Source organism: Neoarius graeffei, chromosome 15 (assembly GCF_027579695.1).
Source record: "Neoarius graeffei isolate fNeoGra1 chromosome 15, fNeoGra1.pri, whole genome shotgun sequence".
In the NCBI taxonomy this organism is placed as follows: domain Eukaryota; kingdom Metazoa; phylum Chordata; class Actinopteri; order Siluriformes; family Ariidae; genus Neoarius; species Neoarius graeffei.
Genome location: NC_083583.1, coordinates 74,500,796 through 74,518,982, shown reverse-complemented (window position 1 = coordinate 74,518,982; position 18,187 = coordinate 74,500,796). Strand labels below are relative to the sequence as shown.

The 18,187-nt window shown below is 41.0% G+C and overlaps 1 protein-coding gene across 1 annotated transcript in view; it reads right to left on the bottom strand.

Annotated features, from left to right (window-relative positions):
- The window catches only part of LOC132899744 (protein kinase C-binding protein NELL1-like), a 528,774-nt gene that overhangs the window by 181,636 nt on the left and 328,951 nt on the right, over positions 1–18,187 (bottom strand). The window contains exon 13 of the mRNA XM_060941854.1: positions 5,271–5,396. Coding sequence (XP_060797837.1) covers positions 5,271–5,396 — 126 coding nt within the window. The remainder of the gene's footprint in view (positions 1–5,270; positions 5,397–18,187) is intronic.

The following is an 18,187-nucleotide window of genomic DNA, read 5'->3' as shown; positions in this document are numbered from 1 at the left end:
CGGAAATATGGCGTTTGACCGACAAGATGGCGTCTGTCACAATCTGGATCGGCTGTGACGTCACATGCAAGTGCTCCATACAACGTCTTGTGTCAGTTTCCACGGACTTCTCACTCCACCCGACCATTGAAACATTCAAACTTGTGAAGTGCGCATGCACAGTGGCATTGGTTAAGGGGCGTCAATCAGCACTTGAATATATAAGTTCACTTAACTTAATTTTCCACTTCCTACGAACTTGTGGTGAAGGAAAGGTGTCTCAACTATTTTTTTTAGTTACTTGAACAATTAGAAGGGAAATTTGTTAATTCAACTTAGAATCCTTTTTTCACTCAACAATTTTGCAAGTTACATTTTTTACAGTGCAGAGTAACATAAGCATGGCTTGATGAAGTGGTCACACCATAATGATAATGGTGATAATACTTCACAGAGTTCTGTGTGCTGTCTGTGTCCTTATATGGGCATGCTGATTGTGCTCAAAACAGCAACAGCTGTTTCTAATCCTAATTGTTCCTTAAGGTGCGTGCAGTGTACACCATGCATGTGGATGAGCACAGCCGCTCATGCTGAGCCAAGCTTGAGTGCACATGCAGATGTGACAGACCCCCCCCCCCCCCCCCCCCCAAAAAAAAGCTCCCTCTGGGGGCTAAAACCCTCCTTGGTTAGCCCCGGGGTTCAAGACCTGGCACTAGAACACGGCCCCTCGGAGCCCCACTCTAGCTCTGGATGGATGTGCCACTGGAACTTGGGCTTAGGCCAAGGCTTTGGGTCCAGTTGGGCCTTAAACAGGGGTAAGGACACAGGTAAAGGCTTTGGTTTGGGGTTTGATGCAAATAAGGACATGAGGATGGTCGGGGGCTCAGGGATAGATATGGGCTCAGGCATAGATTCAGACATGGCCATGGGCTCTGCCATGAGCTCAGGCATAGGCCTGGATGTAGGCTCAGGTATAGACTTGGGCATCGACATGGGCTTAGACATAGGCCCTGACATGGGCCTCAGGCATAGACTTGGGCATAGACATCAACTCAGGCATAGACTTGGGTATGGATGTGGGCTCAGGCATAGCCCCAGACATGGGCTCCAGATGAGACATGGGCTCCGGACTAGACTCAGATTCAGGCACAGACATGGATTCAGGCTTGGACGTGGGCTCTGGACTAGACATGGATTCAGGTATTGGCCTGGGTTTGGGCCTGGGCATGGTCTCTGACATGGATATGAACTTGACCATGGACATGGACTCAAGTGTCAGCATGGGCATGGACTCAGGCATGAACCTGGGCTTGAGCATGGGCATGGACTTGAACATGGGCATGGACTCAGGTGTCAGCATGGGCATGGACTCAGGCATGGACATGAGTTTGAGCATGGGCATGGACTTTGATCTTGGCAAGGGCCCTGATATTAGCATGGACTTGGGCATGAACTTGGCATGGACTCTGGCACTAGCATGGGCATTATACTTGGACATGGCCTTGGGTTTTAATCTTAGCATGGGCTTGGCTTAATTTGAGTAATGATGTCCTTGCTAAAGCCAGGTGGTGGTGTGATGACATCTTTGAAGCTAGGTGGCAGAGTGAAGAGCTTGTCCCCATTGAAGCCTGGAGCAAAGGCTGCCTTGTCAGTCTCTGGAGCAAGCAATGGCGTGGAGGCTGCCCTGTTGGCCTCTGGAGCGAGCAGTGGAGCAAAGGCTGCCCTGTTGGCCTCTGGAACAAGCAGTGGAGTGGAGGCCACCCTGTCGGCCTCCATCAGCCCCCCCAATTTTTTTGGGGGGTTCTCCCTCTTGGAAGACTGGAACCAGGACTTGAGCTTCTTGCTGAACAGCTTCGAGCTCCGGAGGCATGGGTGCTGCACTCAGACTAGCCCTTCAGCCCACTAGAATGTTGGTCCAACCCAATTATGCATCCCACCCACAAGCTCTCCAGAGGTTTGGGCTCCACCAAGTCCTCATAACAGAAATGGCACTGCAGTAGAAATCCATTGGGCGGCTCCTCCACTCTTTCATATGGAGCCAGTATATACAGCCCTAGCCGCTGAAAAAAAAACCCATCAATCATGGCTTAGGCACTGTGACCTTAGCACGGGATTGCACGACATGCCTGTAACTTCCTGCTACATCCATGGTTTCAGCAAAGCATTCTGTCAGATAAATGTGGTTGTGGATGGATGTAATTGCAGGAAGGTGTTTATTTACAGGTTTGGATATATAATACAAAATGTTGGGCAAAGACAGAGTCTCAAAATAAACAAAACAGAAAACAGAGTCATAAACCAGAGTAACTCCATCATAAAGTTTGCAGACGACATCACAGTGATTGGACTAATCAGCAACAATGACGAGTCGGCGTACAGGTCAGAGGTTAAACACCTTGCTGCTTGGTGTGCGGACAACAACCTGCTCCTTAACACCAGCAAAACAAAAGAAATCATCGTGGACTTTAGGAAGGAGAAGGGAGGCACCCACACCCCCCTCCACATCAATGGCATGGAGGTGGAACGTGTCTCCAGCTTCAAATTCCTGGGGACCCACATCTCAGAGAACCTGACCTGGTCTACCAACACCTCCCACCTCATCAAGAAGGTCCATCAGCGTCTCTTCTTCCTAAGAACACTGAAGAGAAACCACCTGTCTGCTGTCATCCTGGGCAACTTCTACCGCTGCACAGTAGAGAGTATCCTGACTAACTGTGTTACAGTGTGGTATGGAAACTGCTCTGCTGCTGACCGCAAAGCACTCCAGAGGGTGATGAAAACTGCCCAACGCATTATAGGTGCTCCACTTCCGGACATTGAGGGAGTCTACAAGAAGAGATGCGTGCGCCGGGCACATAGCATCCTCAGAGACTCTTCCCACCCAGCCAACAGACTCTTTCAGCTCCTCCCATCCAGGAGGCGATTCAGGAGTCTGCAGACCAAAACAAGCAGATACAGGAACAGCTTCTTCCCCACAGCCGTCACCCTACTGAACTCTGCCAGCAGGTGATCCCACACCCTCCTTCTACCTGTATTGACTCTTGTTGCACTTGATAACTGCACATCTGGTTCCATAGCTGTACATATTCATCAATATTCTCTACTGTTGGATCTATTTACACAGCCAGTCTTGCATATGTGTGTATATATGTATATGCTTACATCCACACTTGAGTTTAGGTGTGCATGTATAGGTATATATATGTATGTATGTATGTATGTATGTATGTATGTATGTATATGTGTATATTCTGAATGCCTATTTAACTTTTATTGTTTGTATATTCACTAGATATCTGTATTGCAAGTTAGTTCTTCAGTATATAGCCTTAAGGATAATTATAACCACCCCTTTTTTATAGCCATACCTGTACATACTTCTCCCATAACTTTTGTACATATACTGCATAGATGTATATGTGTATATTCTGTATGCCTATTCAACTCTTATTCTTTTATATTCACAAGACATCTGCATAGCAAGTTAGCTACTTCTGTATATAGCCCTAAGGATAATTATAATTATAACCACCCTTTTTTATAGCCCTACCTGTAGTTACTTCTCCCTTAACTACCGTACATATACTGCACAGAACTATTGAACATCCTATTTATTTATCTGTACATTCTCTACTCACTATAACCGTCTCATTTGCACTAGCTGTACATAACTGCATTCATCTATACCTGTACATATTGCTTATCTGCACATACTGTATTTATTTGTATTATACTGCATTTCTGCTATTTGCACTTCTGATTAGATGCTAACTGCATTTCGTTACCCTGTATTTATACTGAGTAATGACAATAAAGTTGAATCTAATCTAATCTCATCTAATCTAACATAAACATGACTTGATAGCGTGGTCACACTGTGATGATAATCATGATAATACTTCGAAGAGTTCTGTGTGCAGTCTGAGTCCTTATATGAGCGTGCTGTTTGCGCTCAAACCAGCAACAGGTGTTTCTCTTTCTAATTGGTCCTTAAAGTGCGTGCAACGTACACCGTGTGCGTGGACGAGCGCAGTCGCTCATGCCAAGCCAGGCTCGAGTGAATCTGTTGAATAAGATGTCCATGACAGGAAACACTAGGAACAACATGAATGAAAGTGAACCAGGCAACATTGCTGATGGAGCAGATTCAGATCAGCAAGACAGCCCTCATCTATGGCCTGATTTCAGAGAAATGTTTGAAGTTGTCATCTTTAAAAATGACATTCTTGGTGAATGTGTTATGTCTCATATTATCTCATCTCATCTCATTATCTGTAGCCACTTTATCCTTCTACAGGGTCGCAGGCAAGCTGGAGCCTATCCCAGCTGACTACGGGCGAAAGGCGGGGTACACCCTGGACAAGTCGCCAGGTCATCACAGGGCTGACACATAGACACAGACAACCATTCACACTCACATTCACACCTACGCTCAATTTAGAGTCACCAGTTAACCTAACCTGCATGTCTTTGGACTGTGGGGGAAACCGGAGCACCCGGAGGAAACCCACGCGGACACGGGGAGAACATGCAAACTCCACACAGAAAGGCCCTCGCCAGCCACGGGGCTCGAACCCAGGACCTTCTTGCTGTGAGGCGACAGCGCTAACCACTACACCACTGTGCCGTCCTGTCTCATATTATATTATATAATAATATATTATACAGGGTTAGTCAAAATTATATTAACACTAATGGATTATTTTTCTCCTGCAGATAGACGTACGCCATGGGTGACAGATTAACACTGGAGCAAAGAAGAATGGTTGCAAGCTTGATGGAAGTGTATGGTTCGCCAACCATAGTCCGTCGCAAGTTTGCAGAACGACTTGCAGGACGAGACCGAATAAATGGTTTCAACCATTTAAGTGTTAACATAATTTTGACTAACCCTGTATTATATTATGTGAGGTTCAGTTAGTTTTGCACAGCAACAGCTGGTAGAAATGTCCTTCAAAGGGCTACTTTTTACTTTCAGTATATTTCAGAGCCTTTTGTACCTTTGTACTTTCATTTGAAAAAAAGAAGTTGAATCAGTACTTTTACCAGAGTCTTTTTTATGCAAGTATTTGGATTTCTACTTGAGTAAAGAATGTGTGTACTTTTGACACTTCTGCTTATTTGCACTCCATTTTAGAGAATTTAGTTACATATTAGTAAAAAAAAATCAAACAAACAAACAAACAAACAAACAAACAAACAAACAAACAAAAGGCTTTATGGGCTGAATTTAGCATCATGTGCGTACAGAGAAAAGTAAGTGTGTGTGTGTGTGTGTGTCTGTGACTGACCTGTGCAGGAGAAGTCATCTACTCTGGAGAATCCTGGAAGGCAGTCACATCGATGTCCTCCGGGCAAATTAACACACACTGTGTTGGCCTGACAGTAGTGCATCTGTGTGGAACACTCATCTATGTCTGAGCAAAGAAAAAGCAAAAACAAACCACAAAGAGGAAAGGGCAAAGGTCAGACACGTTGCCATCACTGTGACCTACATTTTAACTTCAGCAGACTGCAATACAGTCGGAGACACGAGATCTAATTCTGATTATCATCTTTGTAATTTAGTTGTGTTTGTGCACGTTTGGTAAATGTGATTTATTCGATTACGTGGTACACAAATTAGAAAAATTACTAGTCATGAGGAAACACTACCAGTCATACATTAGCACACACCTGCTCATAAGGTATGAAATAAAACATGGCCTTCATTTCTTACCAGTATTTGTGATAAAGCTTTGGCTTTTTCTCAGCAAGCACCCAGGAGGTTTCTCTTAATATTTTGAAAACTACTGTGTCTTTGCAGAAACAATTATATTTTCAGTAAAAAGCACTTGTTTTAGGTATACCCCACTTATTAAAAATGCATCATAAATTGTGAATATATTTTACATGGATGTTAAGCTCAGTACTTACATTTCTGAGTAGGGAATATTTTTCAGACACTTACCAATGTAAAACCACTTCTATGGAAATTAAATTCAAGAGAAAAGTGGCTCTAAGCAATTACCATTCACTTGGAAGATGACTACTGTCATTACAGCGAATATTAAAGCAGCATTGAGGATCAATAAAATAGCCATTATAGTGATCACAGCAGCTCTATAGAGGAATGAGCAGGCGAATGTGACGATCTGAGCAGTCAGGAGACCATACAAGACCGTGAAAATGATTTAGTATTAAAAAAAAAAAAATTTGTATTAAAAAAAAATGTCAGACATAATTGAAGCATAAAAATAAACGCATCTAAGAAAGAGCTATAATCATTGCTATGGTGAAACCAAGCACTTGACTCATGAACGTTTCACAAGGTAAAACGTAACTATAATGGTTTAAAGTGTTATGTTATGTTATGATTTCCCTGTAACATCATACCCTGTCGTGTTTTATTCTTTCCGAAGTGTGTAACCTGTATTTGCCCTATAAAAGGAATAACTGAGAATATTCCGACTCCAGTGGCTTTAATGGAAATGTGGAGGTTGCTTAATCATACTGTAATTTTCATGTTGGAAATATTCAGACATTTTTAATTGGAGGTTTTGAGAAAGCCTTTGTTATTTCTTCTTATGCTCTACCTTTAAGAGATCCCTGTTGAAAGTAACTCTGTATGAGTTATAATCACCAGTCTGCGAAGACAGAATTTCTAATCAAGTCCCACTTTCTGGAACATTATATTTCACTCGGTTTTCCTTCCAACTCACCATATTCTCAATTAAGTCTTACACTGACTCATATCTACTGTATGAATCACCTATAATTAGAAGCTAGATAATCAAACTGTGGGGTTATAATGTTGGAAGTATTCAATCATGTTTAAGTGGATTCTACTCTTAAAGCAATACTACGATTGATTTATTAGCACTATATAGTTTATTATTAACAGATAATATATTGGCGGAAGTGTAATAGTTTAGTAACCAGTCTAAAGCGCTAGAACAAGTTGCCCCGGTGCAACTGCCCATCTAAACATGATTTATTCTAGAAAAAGTTGACATCGGTGGGTGCAACTTGCTCCACTTTACAAGGCGGTGCAACTTGTTCTGGAACATCTTGTTCTGGGTGCAACTTGTTCCCACTTACTGTCTAAACACAATCGATGGCAAATAGGGGGCTTACACATGCACGGTAGCGTTCATCTGGGTCATTTATCATTCGGACGAGACCACTTTATGGCAAATTCAGTGGTCAGTTCTTCTCAAGTGCTTTTCCTTTGCAAACTTCTCCGGCTTTAAACGACGGCGTCAAGTGATTCCCAAGCCAATCGCAGTGATAACTGGACTAAAGAAAAGTTCTCACCCTCCTCTACGTGTGAGGAGATGCAGATCATTGTTTGCATTTTCAATTTAAAATTTATCCAAAAGAGTTAACCCAAAAAGTCAATTCATTCCCTGAATAACAAATCACTTGGAGTGAATCAGTTTCCCAGAAGTGAAAGTTGGATTTGTCACCGAATCACTGAGCGGTAAATAAAAACGAGCAGCGACAGGACAATAAAGAAAGTTAAAAATGCGCTTCTGATCATTGATTTGTGCATGCACACGTTTGCGTTTACCTTTCTAACCTCCAATTTGCCACTGATAGAGAGTGAGCGTGTAAAAATGAAGAAAAGGGGTGCAACTTGTTCCTGGTGCACACGTAAAAAGCGCATAAAAGGGTTGTGGCTCAAGTTACTCTTTCCTACGTATATGTGACTCAGGTGTTTACAGACATCTTTATAATGATCAGTGTCCATTCTGTGTTAGAGAAGTCGGGATGTAAAACAAACATCATTAAAAGGAAAACTGAAAAAAAAAATAAGTCAAGCAGATGAATATGACTGCACAAGCTGATTCAGCAAATGGAAACATTTTCAACTCAGGCACTCGGTAGCGTGCATACCTACACCAAGCCACATGTTAGAATATCCAGATGTTTACTAATCTGGGATGTGGATCACTTCCAAAAGTTAACTAATACTAAGTTGGGTCAGAAAAAAGCTACATACCAAATTTCATCAAAATCCATCCATCACTTTTTGATTAATCTTGAGAACAAAAAGTTGATACGGATCCTAAATATAGATCCTAATCTGAATCAACATCAAAATCAAACTACTTGAACCACGGATAATACTAAAGTTGTACACCAAATTTCATCAAAATGCGTGCATTACTTTCAGAGTTACGTTGGAAAAAGACAAAAAAAATCCTGGCTCCAGATACAGTGGTGCTTGAAAGTTTGTGAACCCTTTAGAATTTTCTATATTTCTGCATAAATATGACCTAAAACATCATCAGATTTTCACACAAATCCTAAAAGTAGATAAAGAGAACCCAGTTAAACAAATCAGACAAAAATATTATACTTGGTCATTTATTTCTTGAGGAAAATGAGCCAGTATTACATATCTGTGAGTGGCAAAAGTATGTGAACCTTTGCTTTCAGTATCTGGTGTGACCCCCTTGTGCAGCAATAACTGCAACTAAACGTTTGCGGTAACTGTTGATCAGTCCTGCACACCGGCTTGGAGGAATTTTAGCCCGTTCCCCCATACAGAACAGCTTCAACTCTGGGATGTTGGTGGGTTTCCACACATGAACTGCTCGCTTCAGGTCCTTCCACAACATTTCGATTGGATTAAGATCAGGACTTTGACTTGGCCATTCCAAAACATTAACTTTATTCTTCTTTAACCATTCTTTGGTAGAACGACTTGTGTGCTTAGGGTCGTTTTCTTGCTGCATGATCCACCTTCTCTTGAGATTCAATTCATGGACAGATGTCCTGACATTTTCCTTTAGAATTCGCTGGTATAATTCAGAATTCATTGTTCCATCAATGATGACAAGCCGTCCTGGCCCAGATGCAGCAAAACAGGTCCAAACCATGATACTACCACCACCATGTTTCACAGATGGGATAAGGTTCTTATGCTGGAATGCAGTGTTTTCCTTTCTCCAAACATAACGCTTCACATTTAAACCAAAAAAGTTCTATTTTTGTCTCATCTGTCCACAAAACATTTTTCCAATAGCCTTCTGGCTTGTCCACGTGATCTATAGCAAATTGCAGATCAGCAGCAATGTTCTTTTTGTAGAGCAGTGGCTTTCTCCATGCAACCCTGCCATGCACATCATTGTTGTTCAGTGTTCTCCTGATGGTGGACTCATGAACATTAACATTAGCCAATGTGAGAGAGGCCTTCAGTTGCTTAGAAGTTACCCTGGGGTCCTTTGTGACCTCGCCGACTATTACACGCCTTGCTCTTGGAGTGATCTTTGTTGGTCGACCACTCCTGGGGAGGGTAACAATGGTCTTGAATTTCCTTCATTTGTACACAATCTGTCTGACTGTGGATTGGTAGAGTCCAAACTCTTTAGAGATGGTTTGTAACCTTTTCCAGCCTGATGAGCATCAACAACGCTTTTTCTGAGGTCCTCAGAAATCTCCTTTGTTCGTGCCATGATACACTTCCACAAACATGTGTTGTGAAGATCAGACTTTGATAGATCCTTGTTCTTTAAATAAAACAGGGTGCCCACTCACACCTGATTGTCATCCCATTGATTGAAAACACCTGACTCTATTTTCACCTTCAAATTAACTGCTAATCCTAGAGGTTCACATACTTTTGCCACTCACAGATATGTAATATTGGATCATTTTCCTCAATAAATAAATAAATGACCAAGTATAATATTTTTGTCTCATTTGTTTAACTGGGTTCTCTTTATCTACGTTTAGGACTTGTGTGAAAATCTGATGATGTTTTAGGTCATATTTATGCAGAAATATAGAAAATTCTAAAGGGTTCACAAACTTTCAAGCACCACTGTACAGGAACATTTTAAAGGGTACTTGAGAAATGATAAATCTGTCATGAAGAGGTTCAGCTGTTGATAACGGTAGGGAACCCCGACTACAGGGCACAGTGTCAGGAAGCCTGTAGTGTTCTCATGATTCAGTGATATCACAGTAAGTGATGGAAACATCTGGACATTGGAGAAGAAACCTGATGGACACTAAATCCAAATCCAAACCCATCAAATATTTTATTCCAGACACCACTCTGAGAAAATAATGCCACCTGAATACAAAACAGAGACACTACAGTGTATCCGATAGCACATTAGGTTGGTCAATCCACATCCCAGTGAGCATTCGCTCACAAAATGAGCTCAAGCAGCTGCGAAGCCAGTGTTAATTCACTTGCAATCAATGTTTGCTTTTTCTGGCGACATGCTCCAGCTTGCACATCAAGAGGACACATTTTATTATCCCTAACACCTTCTCATTCATCTTATGTAGTCTTTAATCAGCAGATTGTAGTTGTGTTGGATTAGAATAACTTTCTCTTCGAAAATGGCACATGCTGATTAGTTGTCAGGATTTCAGGTGAACATGAGTCAGAAGGAAAGATTTCCGAACAATGTTTACTCAGGATGAAGCTTCATTTCTCATAATAATGTTGGACAAAAATGGATGCGTAAAAGCACTTTACAAAAAAAAGACAAGGAATCCCTACATAAGGCTTATATGATACGTTCATAAGCTACGTATAAATCTTTTAGAAAGGAATGATGGATGAATTTATGAAAGGCTTTATCAAAATCTACTGAGATGACAAAGGTTTGATGTGACTTTACATGAAAAAAAGGCTCTGTTCATTTTTTAAAGGTTTATATTAAAATGACATTCATGAAGCTTTAAGAGAATTGTAGAAGGTCTATGTAGCGCTTCACTACAGCATTATAAATGTAAATTTGTTTACTACTCGAGTTTGAGGACATTAAAAAATATCACATTAAATTTAATTCATTCTTTTTATGCAAAATAGTTTAATGTATTTAATTTCTCTAAAAGCAGATGCACAGTATGTTTGCAGTAACAGTTACTCATTGTTGGGTTTTTTTTTGTCATTTGAGCTTAATATTCTGCCTGGCCAAAAAAAAAAAAAATAGTGCTTGCACATGAATATTTCACTTGATCGCTTGTAGCTATGAGTGCAGTCCGCATTTGTTATGGCGTTTTGTTACGCCAACCTGATGCAACATCACAGCATTTATTTCAGTCCAGAGTTGCATTAATTTTTCACTGAGATCTCGTCTTGATGACTGGAGAGTTGGACCACTTCATAAAGTCTTCTCCAGCATTCCAAAGACTTTAAATGGGGTTAAGGTCGGGACTGTGTTGTGGTTAATTCATGCCTGAAAATGATTCCTCATGCTCCCTGAGCCACTCTTTCACAGTCTGAGCCCTAATTTTATTCCCGTGCCATCAGGGAAGAAAAACCCCATTAATGTGACAATAATGTGGTCATTCAGTTCATTCAGGTCGTCAGTTGACTTCATTTTATTGCCCCATAACATTGCTGAGCCTCGACCTGAACAACTGAATCAACCCCAGATCATCACACTGCCTCCAGAGGCTTGGACAGTGGACACTATGCATGACGGGGCATCGCTTCATGAGCTTCTCTTCTTACCCTGACACGCCCATCACTCAGGAATAGGGTCAATCTGGACTCATCAGATCACATGACCCTTTTCTATCGCTCCAGAGTCCAATCTTGATGCTCCTGAGCAAAATGAAGTCTTTGCTCCTGATTAGTCTCACTAACAAGTGTTTTCTTACGGACACACAGCTGTTTAGTCCCAATCCTGAGAGTTCTCGTCACACTGTGAGTGTGGAAATGATCTGACTTTCACTATTAAACAGCGGTGAGTTCTGCTGTCAATTTTTTTAATTTTAAAAAACTTGTAAGTGATCTTCAATTCAGTCAGGATTTTTTTTCCGACCACGCTTCTTCCCTGAAGTTGACGGTTCATCACTGTCCTCCCAGGTTTTAATAACGTGTTGGTCGGTTCTTAACCCAATTCCAGTAACTTCAGTTCAAACCTCCTTAGTTGTTTTCTTTGCTTGATTCAGGTCAATAATTTGAGCACAAGCTCTGTCTTCCAACATGGTAGTTTAAGAAATGAGAAGCTACTCACTGCATCAATTAGGGTTAAAAGATTTGTTGCAGCTGAAACACATTAATCACTGCAGTAATTATCTAATCAAAGGCTCTTAAGGATTTGCTTATTTAAATCCTAATGATGACTATTGTTAGCCAGACAGTGTATATCATATCAAATCAAATAGAGTTCACTTCAAGTGAGTAATTCCAACTACATTCAATCGTGTTCCATCTCCATGAATAAATTATAGAAATGAAGTCACACATAAACTGTCATGATTAAAGTTAATCTTAATTAAAAAAAAACAAAAACAAAAAAACCCCGTCCTCATCTGATGAGGAGTGTCTGTCGCTCGAGTAATCCGTGCTCTCCACTTGAACAAATTTAAAAAAAAAAAAAGTTTGTCAAATGATACGATTTTAATAAAATGATTGCCTTCCTTATGCATTAGAGGAACACCAATACCATATTTTCACACTGGCAGAGTTTAGTCTCGATGGAAAAAGACAAGCTCATTACATTACAGGCATTTAGCAGACACTCATCCAGAGCAACATACAACAAGTCCTTGACACACCCTTAGCATTGGGCAGCCCTGGGAGCAGCTGCCTTGCTCAAGGGCACTTCACTCATTCCTGCTGGTCCAGGGAATCAAACCAGTGACCTTTTGGTCCCAAAGCTGCTTCTATAACCTTTAGGCCATGGTTTCCCCGTTCAGCCTTACATTCACTCTGTAAACAAGCACTAGACTGTTCGCTTTCTGGCTTTTCATTTCAGCAAAATAAAACTCTGTTAAGACGAAAGAGTCTTTTATCAGTAGACAATCTTGGTATAAATGTAACTAGCACCAATATTACAATCATTTAAAATAAAATGTACAAACAACTTCCAGAAAAGCGATATTTCGTCGTTTAATAACAATAATTGTGAGAACTGGACGTTTCTCACTTTTCAGCTACAACACACATCTCTTTATACAGCTTTTATGACTTTACCCTGGATTTAGCTATTGTGGGAAATTAGATGTTTAAATGCAGGACTGAACAGTTGACTGTAAATTCCTCTATGATTGTTATGAGGCTTCAAGCCATAGCTATACATCTGAGTAGATAAGACAGAAATATGTGCTGAAATCCCAGATCTCATTTACAGCATTGCTTCAAAGAAACAGCTTCAATAAAACTCGTCCTCTGAAAAGTAAATAACTGCAGAGCGCTTGAGCAATAAATGCTGGGGTAATAAAATTCTAGCAAAGGTAGACAAAGGTTCAACGTTTCAAAACTCTGTGTGCTACTCTGAATTTTTTTCTCTCAAGTCCAGCCTATGCTTGAATCCTGCTGCTACGCTGGTCTGATGTTAACTCGTGTATGTCCTTCTCAAATGTTTGCTAAGTCAAACATACATTTATATACTTCATTTCATGTTAACAAAGTCAAACCATTCCTCACTTCACCTTGAGAGAAAGTGAAGGCACTGCACATCTTTCAAGAGGACAAACTGAGATAAGATGAGACTAATGTGAGCTGGGACGAAGGGGCGGGGCTTCCAGCATGTCAGTTCATATCAGAGAGATCAAAAGACCTATGCAACTGTCAATCATTCCAGATTCCAGATACCGATTGGATCATCTACCAGTTTTATCGTGGGGCAGACTATGTATTTTTGAGTGATAATTCGTAGCTGCCATTCTGATGTTAATCTGTGGTGTTCCTGTGTAAAATGCATAAAGGTCAGCTGGTCTGGATCTGAATCTGCATGGTTTTATCCACTACGCTGCTGCTAAACTGATTGTTTTCATATACACATACATAACATATATAGAATTTTACTTATTAATATACTCACACAGTTCACTTTATTAGGAACACCCATACATCCACCTTTTGTTTTCTGCAGTTCTCTGATCAGCCGATCCCTCGGCAGCAGCACGATGCATCAATCACACAGATACGAATCAAGAGCTTCGGTTAATGTTCAAACATCAGAATGGGAAACATTGTGATCTCACAGTGAAGTGTGACTTTCTTTCTTTCACTGTGGTATGGGTGTTGGTTTGACCCAGATGGTGGCTGGTGGTTTGAGTATTTCAGAAGCTGCTGATCTCCTCCTGGGGTTTTCACGCACAACAGTCTCTAGAGTTTACACAGAATGGTGCGGAAAACAAAAAACACTAAGTGAGCGAGCAACAGTTCTGTGGGTGGAAACAAACGCCTTGTTGATAAGAGAGGGTCAGAGGGAAATGGACAGATTTGAGGTGGTTCAAGCTTTTTTTCCAGGAAGGATATAGTAACTCATATAATCACTCTTTACAACCGTGGTGAGCAAAAAAGCATCTCAGCATGCAACAGCAGAACAGAAGAACACATTGGGTTCCACTCCTGCAGCCAAGAACAGGGATCTTACAATCAACAACAAGTTCCTATTAAAGTGGCCGGGGAGTGCACAGCTTAATAGGTTTTTTTAGCTGTTTTGTATGAAAATATGAATGAATGAAAGGTATGAAATCTGTATCTTCAAAATAAACCTAGTTTTGTCTTCAAATATGGAGAGTTATTCAAACCTGATACACTTATCTATTCATCACACACACTAAAAATCTAAAAATGTGTTCCCAAACCTCATAACGTGCAGGATGTGTATGCAACGTTGCAGACAGGACTCCTGTCTATCAGTACTGGCTAACAAAAGTACGGAAATTGGATGAATGTTCTATGGTTTAGTTTATTTTTTTGATAATTTTTATAAAAAATTCCCCAGAGCTTGTCATGCCCTTTTGCACTCGGAAAGGTGCAAAACAAAAAGGAGAGAACTGTTCTGTAATATTGTCCTATAGTATTTTGTGAGGGGTGGCACGGCGGTGTAGTGGTTAGCGCTGTCGCCTCACAGCAAGAAGGTCTGGGTTCGAGCCCTGTGGCCAGCGAGGGCCTTTCTGTGCGGAGTTTGCATGTTGTCCCCGTGTCCGCGTGGGTTTCCTCCGGGTGCTCCGGTTTCCCCCACAGTCCAAAGACATGCAGGTTAGGTTAACTGGTGACTCTAAATTGACCGTAGGTGTGAATGTGAGTGTGAATGGTTGTCTGTGTCTATGTGTCAGCTCTGTGATGACCTGGTGACTTGTCCAGGGTGAACCCCGCCTTTCGCCCGTAGTCAGCTGGGATAGGCTCCAGCTTGCCTGCGACCCTGTAGGACAGGACAAAGCGACTACAGATAATGAGAGAGAGAGTATTTTGTGAGCTTATGCAACATTGTATGTAAATAGCATTGTTTGTCTTTCTACACAGGTTGACGTGAGTAGATGGCCGTCTCCTGCAGCTGACACTCTCTGACTATCCCATAGTCACACTGATTCATCATCGAAACAGAAAATGGACATTATAAATTATTCACTGAGAGCTTAACTCTATGAAAGTGTTCATGTAGAGATGGGTGAAGGTGCATCACCCTGAATTATGAGTGCACTATAACTACTGCACCTCTGCTTAATGTAGCAAATTTAAACACAATATAAAAATGAAATTCACCCCAAAAGATTGAAGAATATGTAGGAAAAGAGCTGATAATGACTGTATGTAAAAATCTACAACAAGACTACAGAGACACCCAGGACAAGAAACACTAACTCAGGCTCTCTCGCTTTGTATGAAGGCAAATGGAGAATATTTAAGTTCATTAACATGAAATAAAATCTGTCAGTATCATGTTGAACTTAGCTATCATTAGAAAGGTAGATACTGTATTTAATATCAGCTTAGCTTTGCTTAGTCCTCTTCGTCCCTTGAGGGGCCATAAGGCATCGACGATCTTCCTCCATCTGGACCTGTCCTGGGCTACGTGTTGGGCCTCACCTCATGTCAGAGCCATGTCTTTCAGCTCAGTCGTCACGGTTCATTGCCATGATATTTTAGGCCAACCTGGTTTAGGTTTTCCAGGTGGTGTCTGTCTTAGTGCAGCCTTTGCTATATGGTATACAGAGGACATTCCCAAGCCATCATATGTGCTGGCATATAATCTCTAGCGCCATACTCTGGCTCTTAGTCTTCTTATAGAGCTCTTTATTTGAGATCTTTTTAGGCCAGAAGATGTGATATAAGGCATTGATCTCATTCATGTCACCTTTTACGATGTGCCAGCATTCGAAGCCATAAAGGAGAACAGGTTGGACATTGCTGTTGTAGAGTCTGACCTTTGTTCTCAGGCTGCACTGCTTTGACTTCCAGATGGGCTGGAGTTTTGCAAATGCTTGACGAGCTTTCCCAAACCTTGCTTTGATGCCCTTTTGTACTGTATTGTCCTTGTTGACAAGGCTGGCAAGGTATATTTAATATCACTTTACTGTATCCATTAGAAATACTACACAAATATCTTGACTAAAAATGATCAAAAACATACGATGGCGTATTAGAGCCACTGAAAGTAAAAAACAAACAAACAAAAAACCCACACACAGCTGAGGGAGGGAGGGAGTAATATTCCAAAGGGGGAGAAAACCCCTCAGAACTTCAGAGATTAAAGCTGGAAACTGACAAGAAAATCTCAGATATTCTCTTAGATTATACAGTGGTGCTTGAAAGTTTGTGAACCCTTTAGAATTTTCTATATTTCTGCATAAATATGACCTAAAACATCATCAGATTTTCACACAAGTCCTAAACGTAGATAAAGAGAACCCACTTAAACAAATGAGACAAAAATATTATACTTGGTCATTTATTTATTTATTGAGGAAAATGATCCAATATTACATATCTGTGAGTGGCAAAAGTATGTGAACCTCTAGGATTAGCAGTTAATTTGAAGGTGAAATTAGAGTCAGGTGTTTTCAATCAATGGGATGACAATCAGGTGTGAGTGGGCACCCTGTTTTATTTAAAGAACAGGGATCTATCAAAGTCTGATCTTCACAACACATGTTTGTGGAAGTGTGTCATGGCACAAACAAAGGAGATTTCTGAGGACCTGAGACAAAGCGTTGTTGATGCTCATCAGGCTGGAAAAGGTTATAAAACTATCTCTAAATAGTTTGGACTCCACCAATTCACAGTCAGTCAGATTGTGTACAAATGGAGGAAATTCAAGACCATTGTTACCCTCCCCAGGAGTGGTCGACCAACAAAGATCACTCCAAGAGCAAGGTATGTAATAGTCGGCGAGATCACAAAGGACCCCAGGGTAACTTCTAAGCAACTGAAGGCCTCTCTCACATTGGCTAATGTTAATGTTCATGAGTTCACCATCAGGAGAACACTGAACAACAATGGTGTGCATGGCAGGGTTGCAAGGAGAAAGCCACTGCTCTCCAAAAAGAACTTTGCTGCTCGTCTGCAGTTTGCTCAAGATCATGTGGACCAGCCAGAAAGCTATTGGAAAAATGTTTTGTGGATGGATGAGACCAAAATAGAACTTTTTGGTTTAAATGAGAAGCGTTATGTTTGGAGAAAGGAAAACACTGCATTCCAGCATAAGAACCTTATCCCATCTGTGAAACATGGTGGTGGTAGTATCATGGTTTGGGCCTGTTTTGCTGCATCTGGGCCAGGACGGCTTGCCATCATTGATGGAACAATGAATTCTGAATTATACCAGTGAATTCTAAAGGAAAATGTCAGGACATCTGTACATGAACTGAATCTCAAGAGAAGGTGGGTCATGCAGCAAGACAACGACCCTAAGCACACAAGTCATTCTACCAAAGAATGGTTAAAGAAGAATAAAGTTAATGTTTTGGAATGGCCAAGTCAAAGTCCTGACCTTAATCCAATGGAAATGTTGTGGAAGGACCTGAAGCGAGCAGTTCATGTGAGGAAACCCACCAACATCCCAGAGTTGAAACTGTTCTGTACGGAGGAACGGGCTAAAATTCCTCCAAGCCGGTGTGCAGGACTGATCAACAGTTACCGCAAACGTTTAGTTGCAGTTATTGCTGCACAAGGGGGTCACACCAGATACTGAAAGCAAAGGTTCACATACTTTTGCCACTCACAGATATGTAATATTGGATCATTTTCCTCAATAAATAAATGACCAAGTATAATATTTTTGTCTCATTTGTTTAACTGGGTTCTCTTTATCTACTTTTAGAACTTGTGTGAAAATCTGATGATCTTTTAGGTCATATTTTTGCAGAAGTATCAAAAATTCTAAAGGGTTCACAAACTTTCAAGCACCACTGTACGTCACTCTACCCAATATAGAATGAGTGTTAAATATGGTTCACGATATTGCATTGTTTGTTGGTTGTCAAGTCAACATGATGTCACACTGCGGTGCTGATG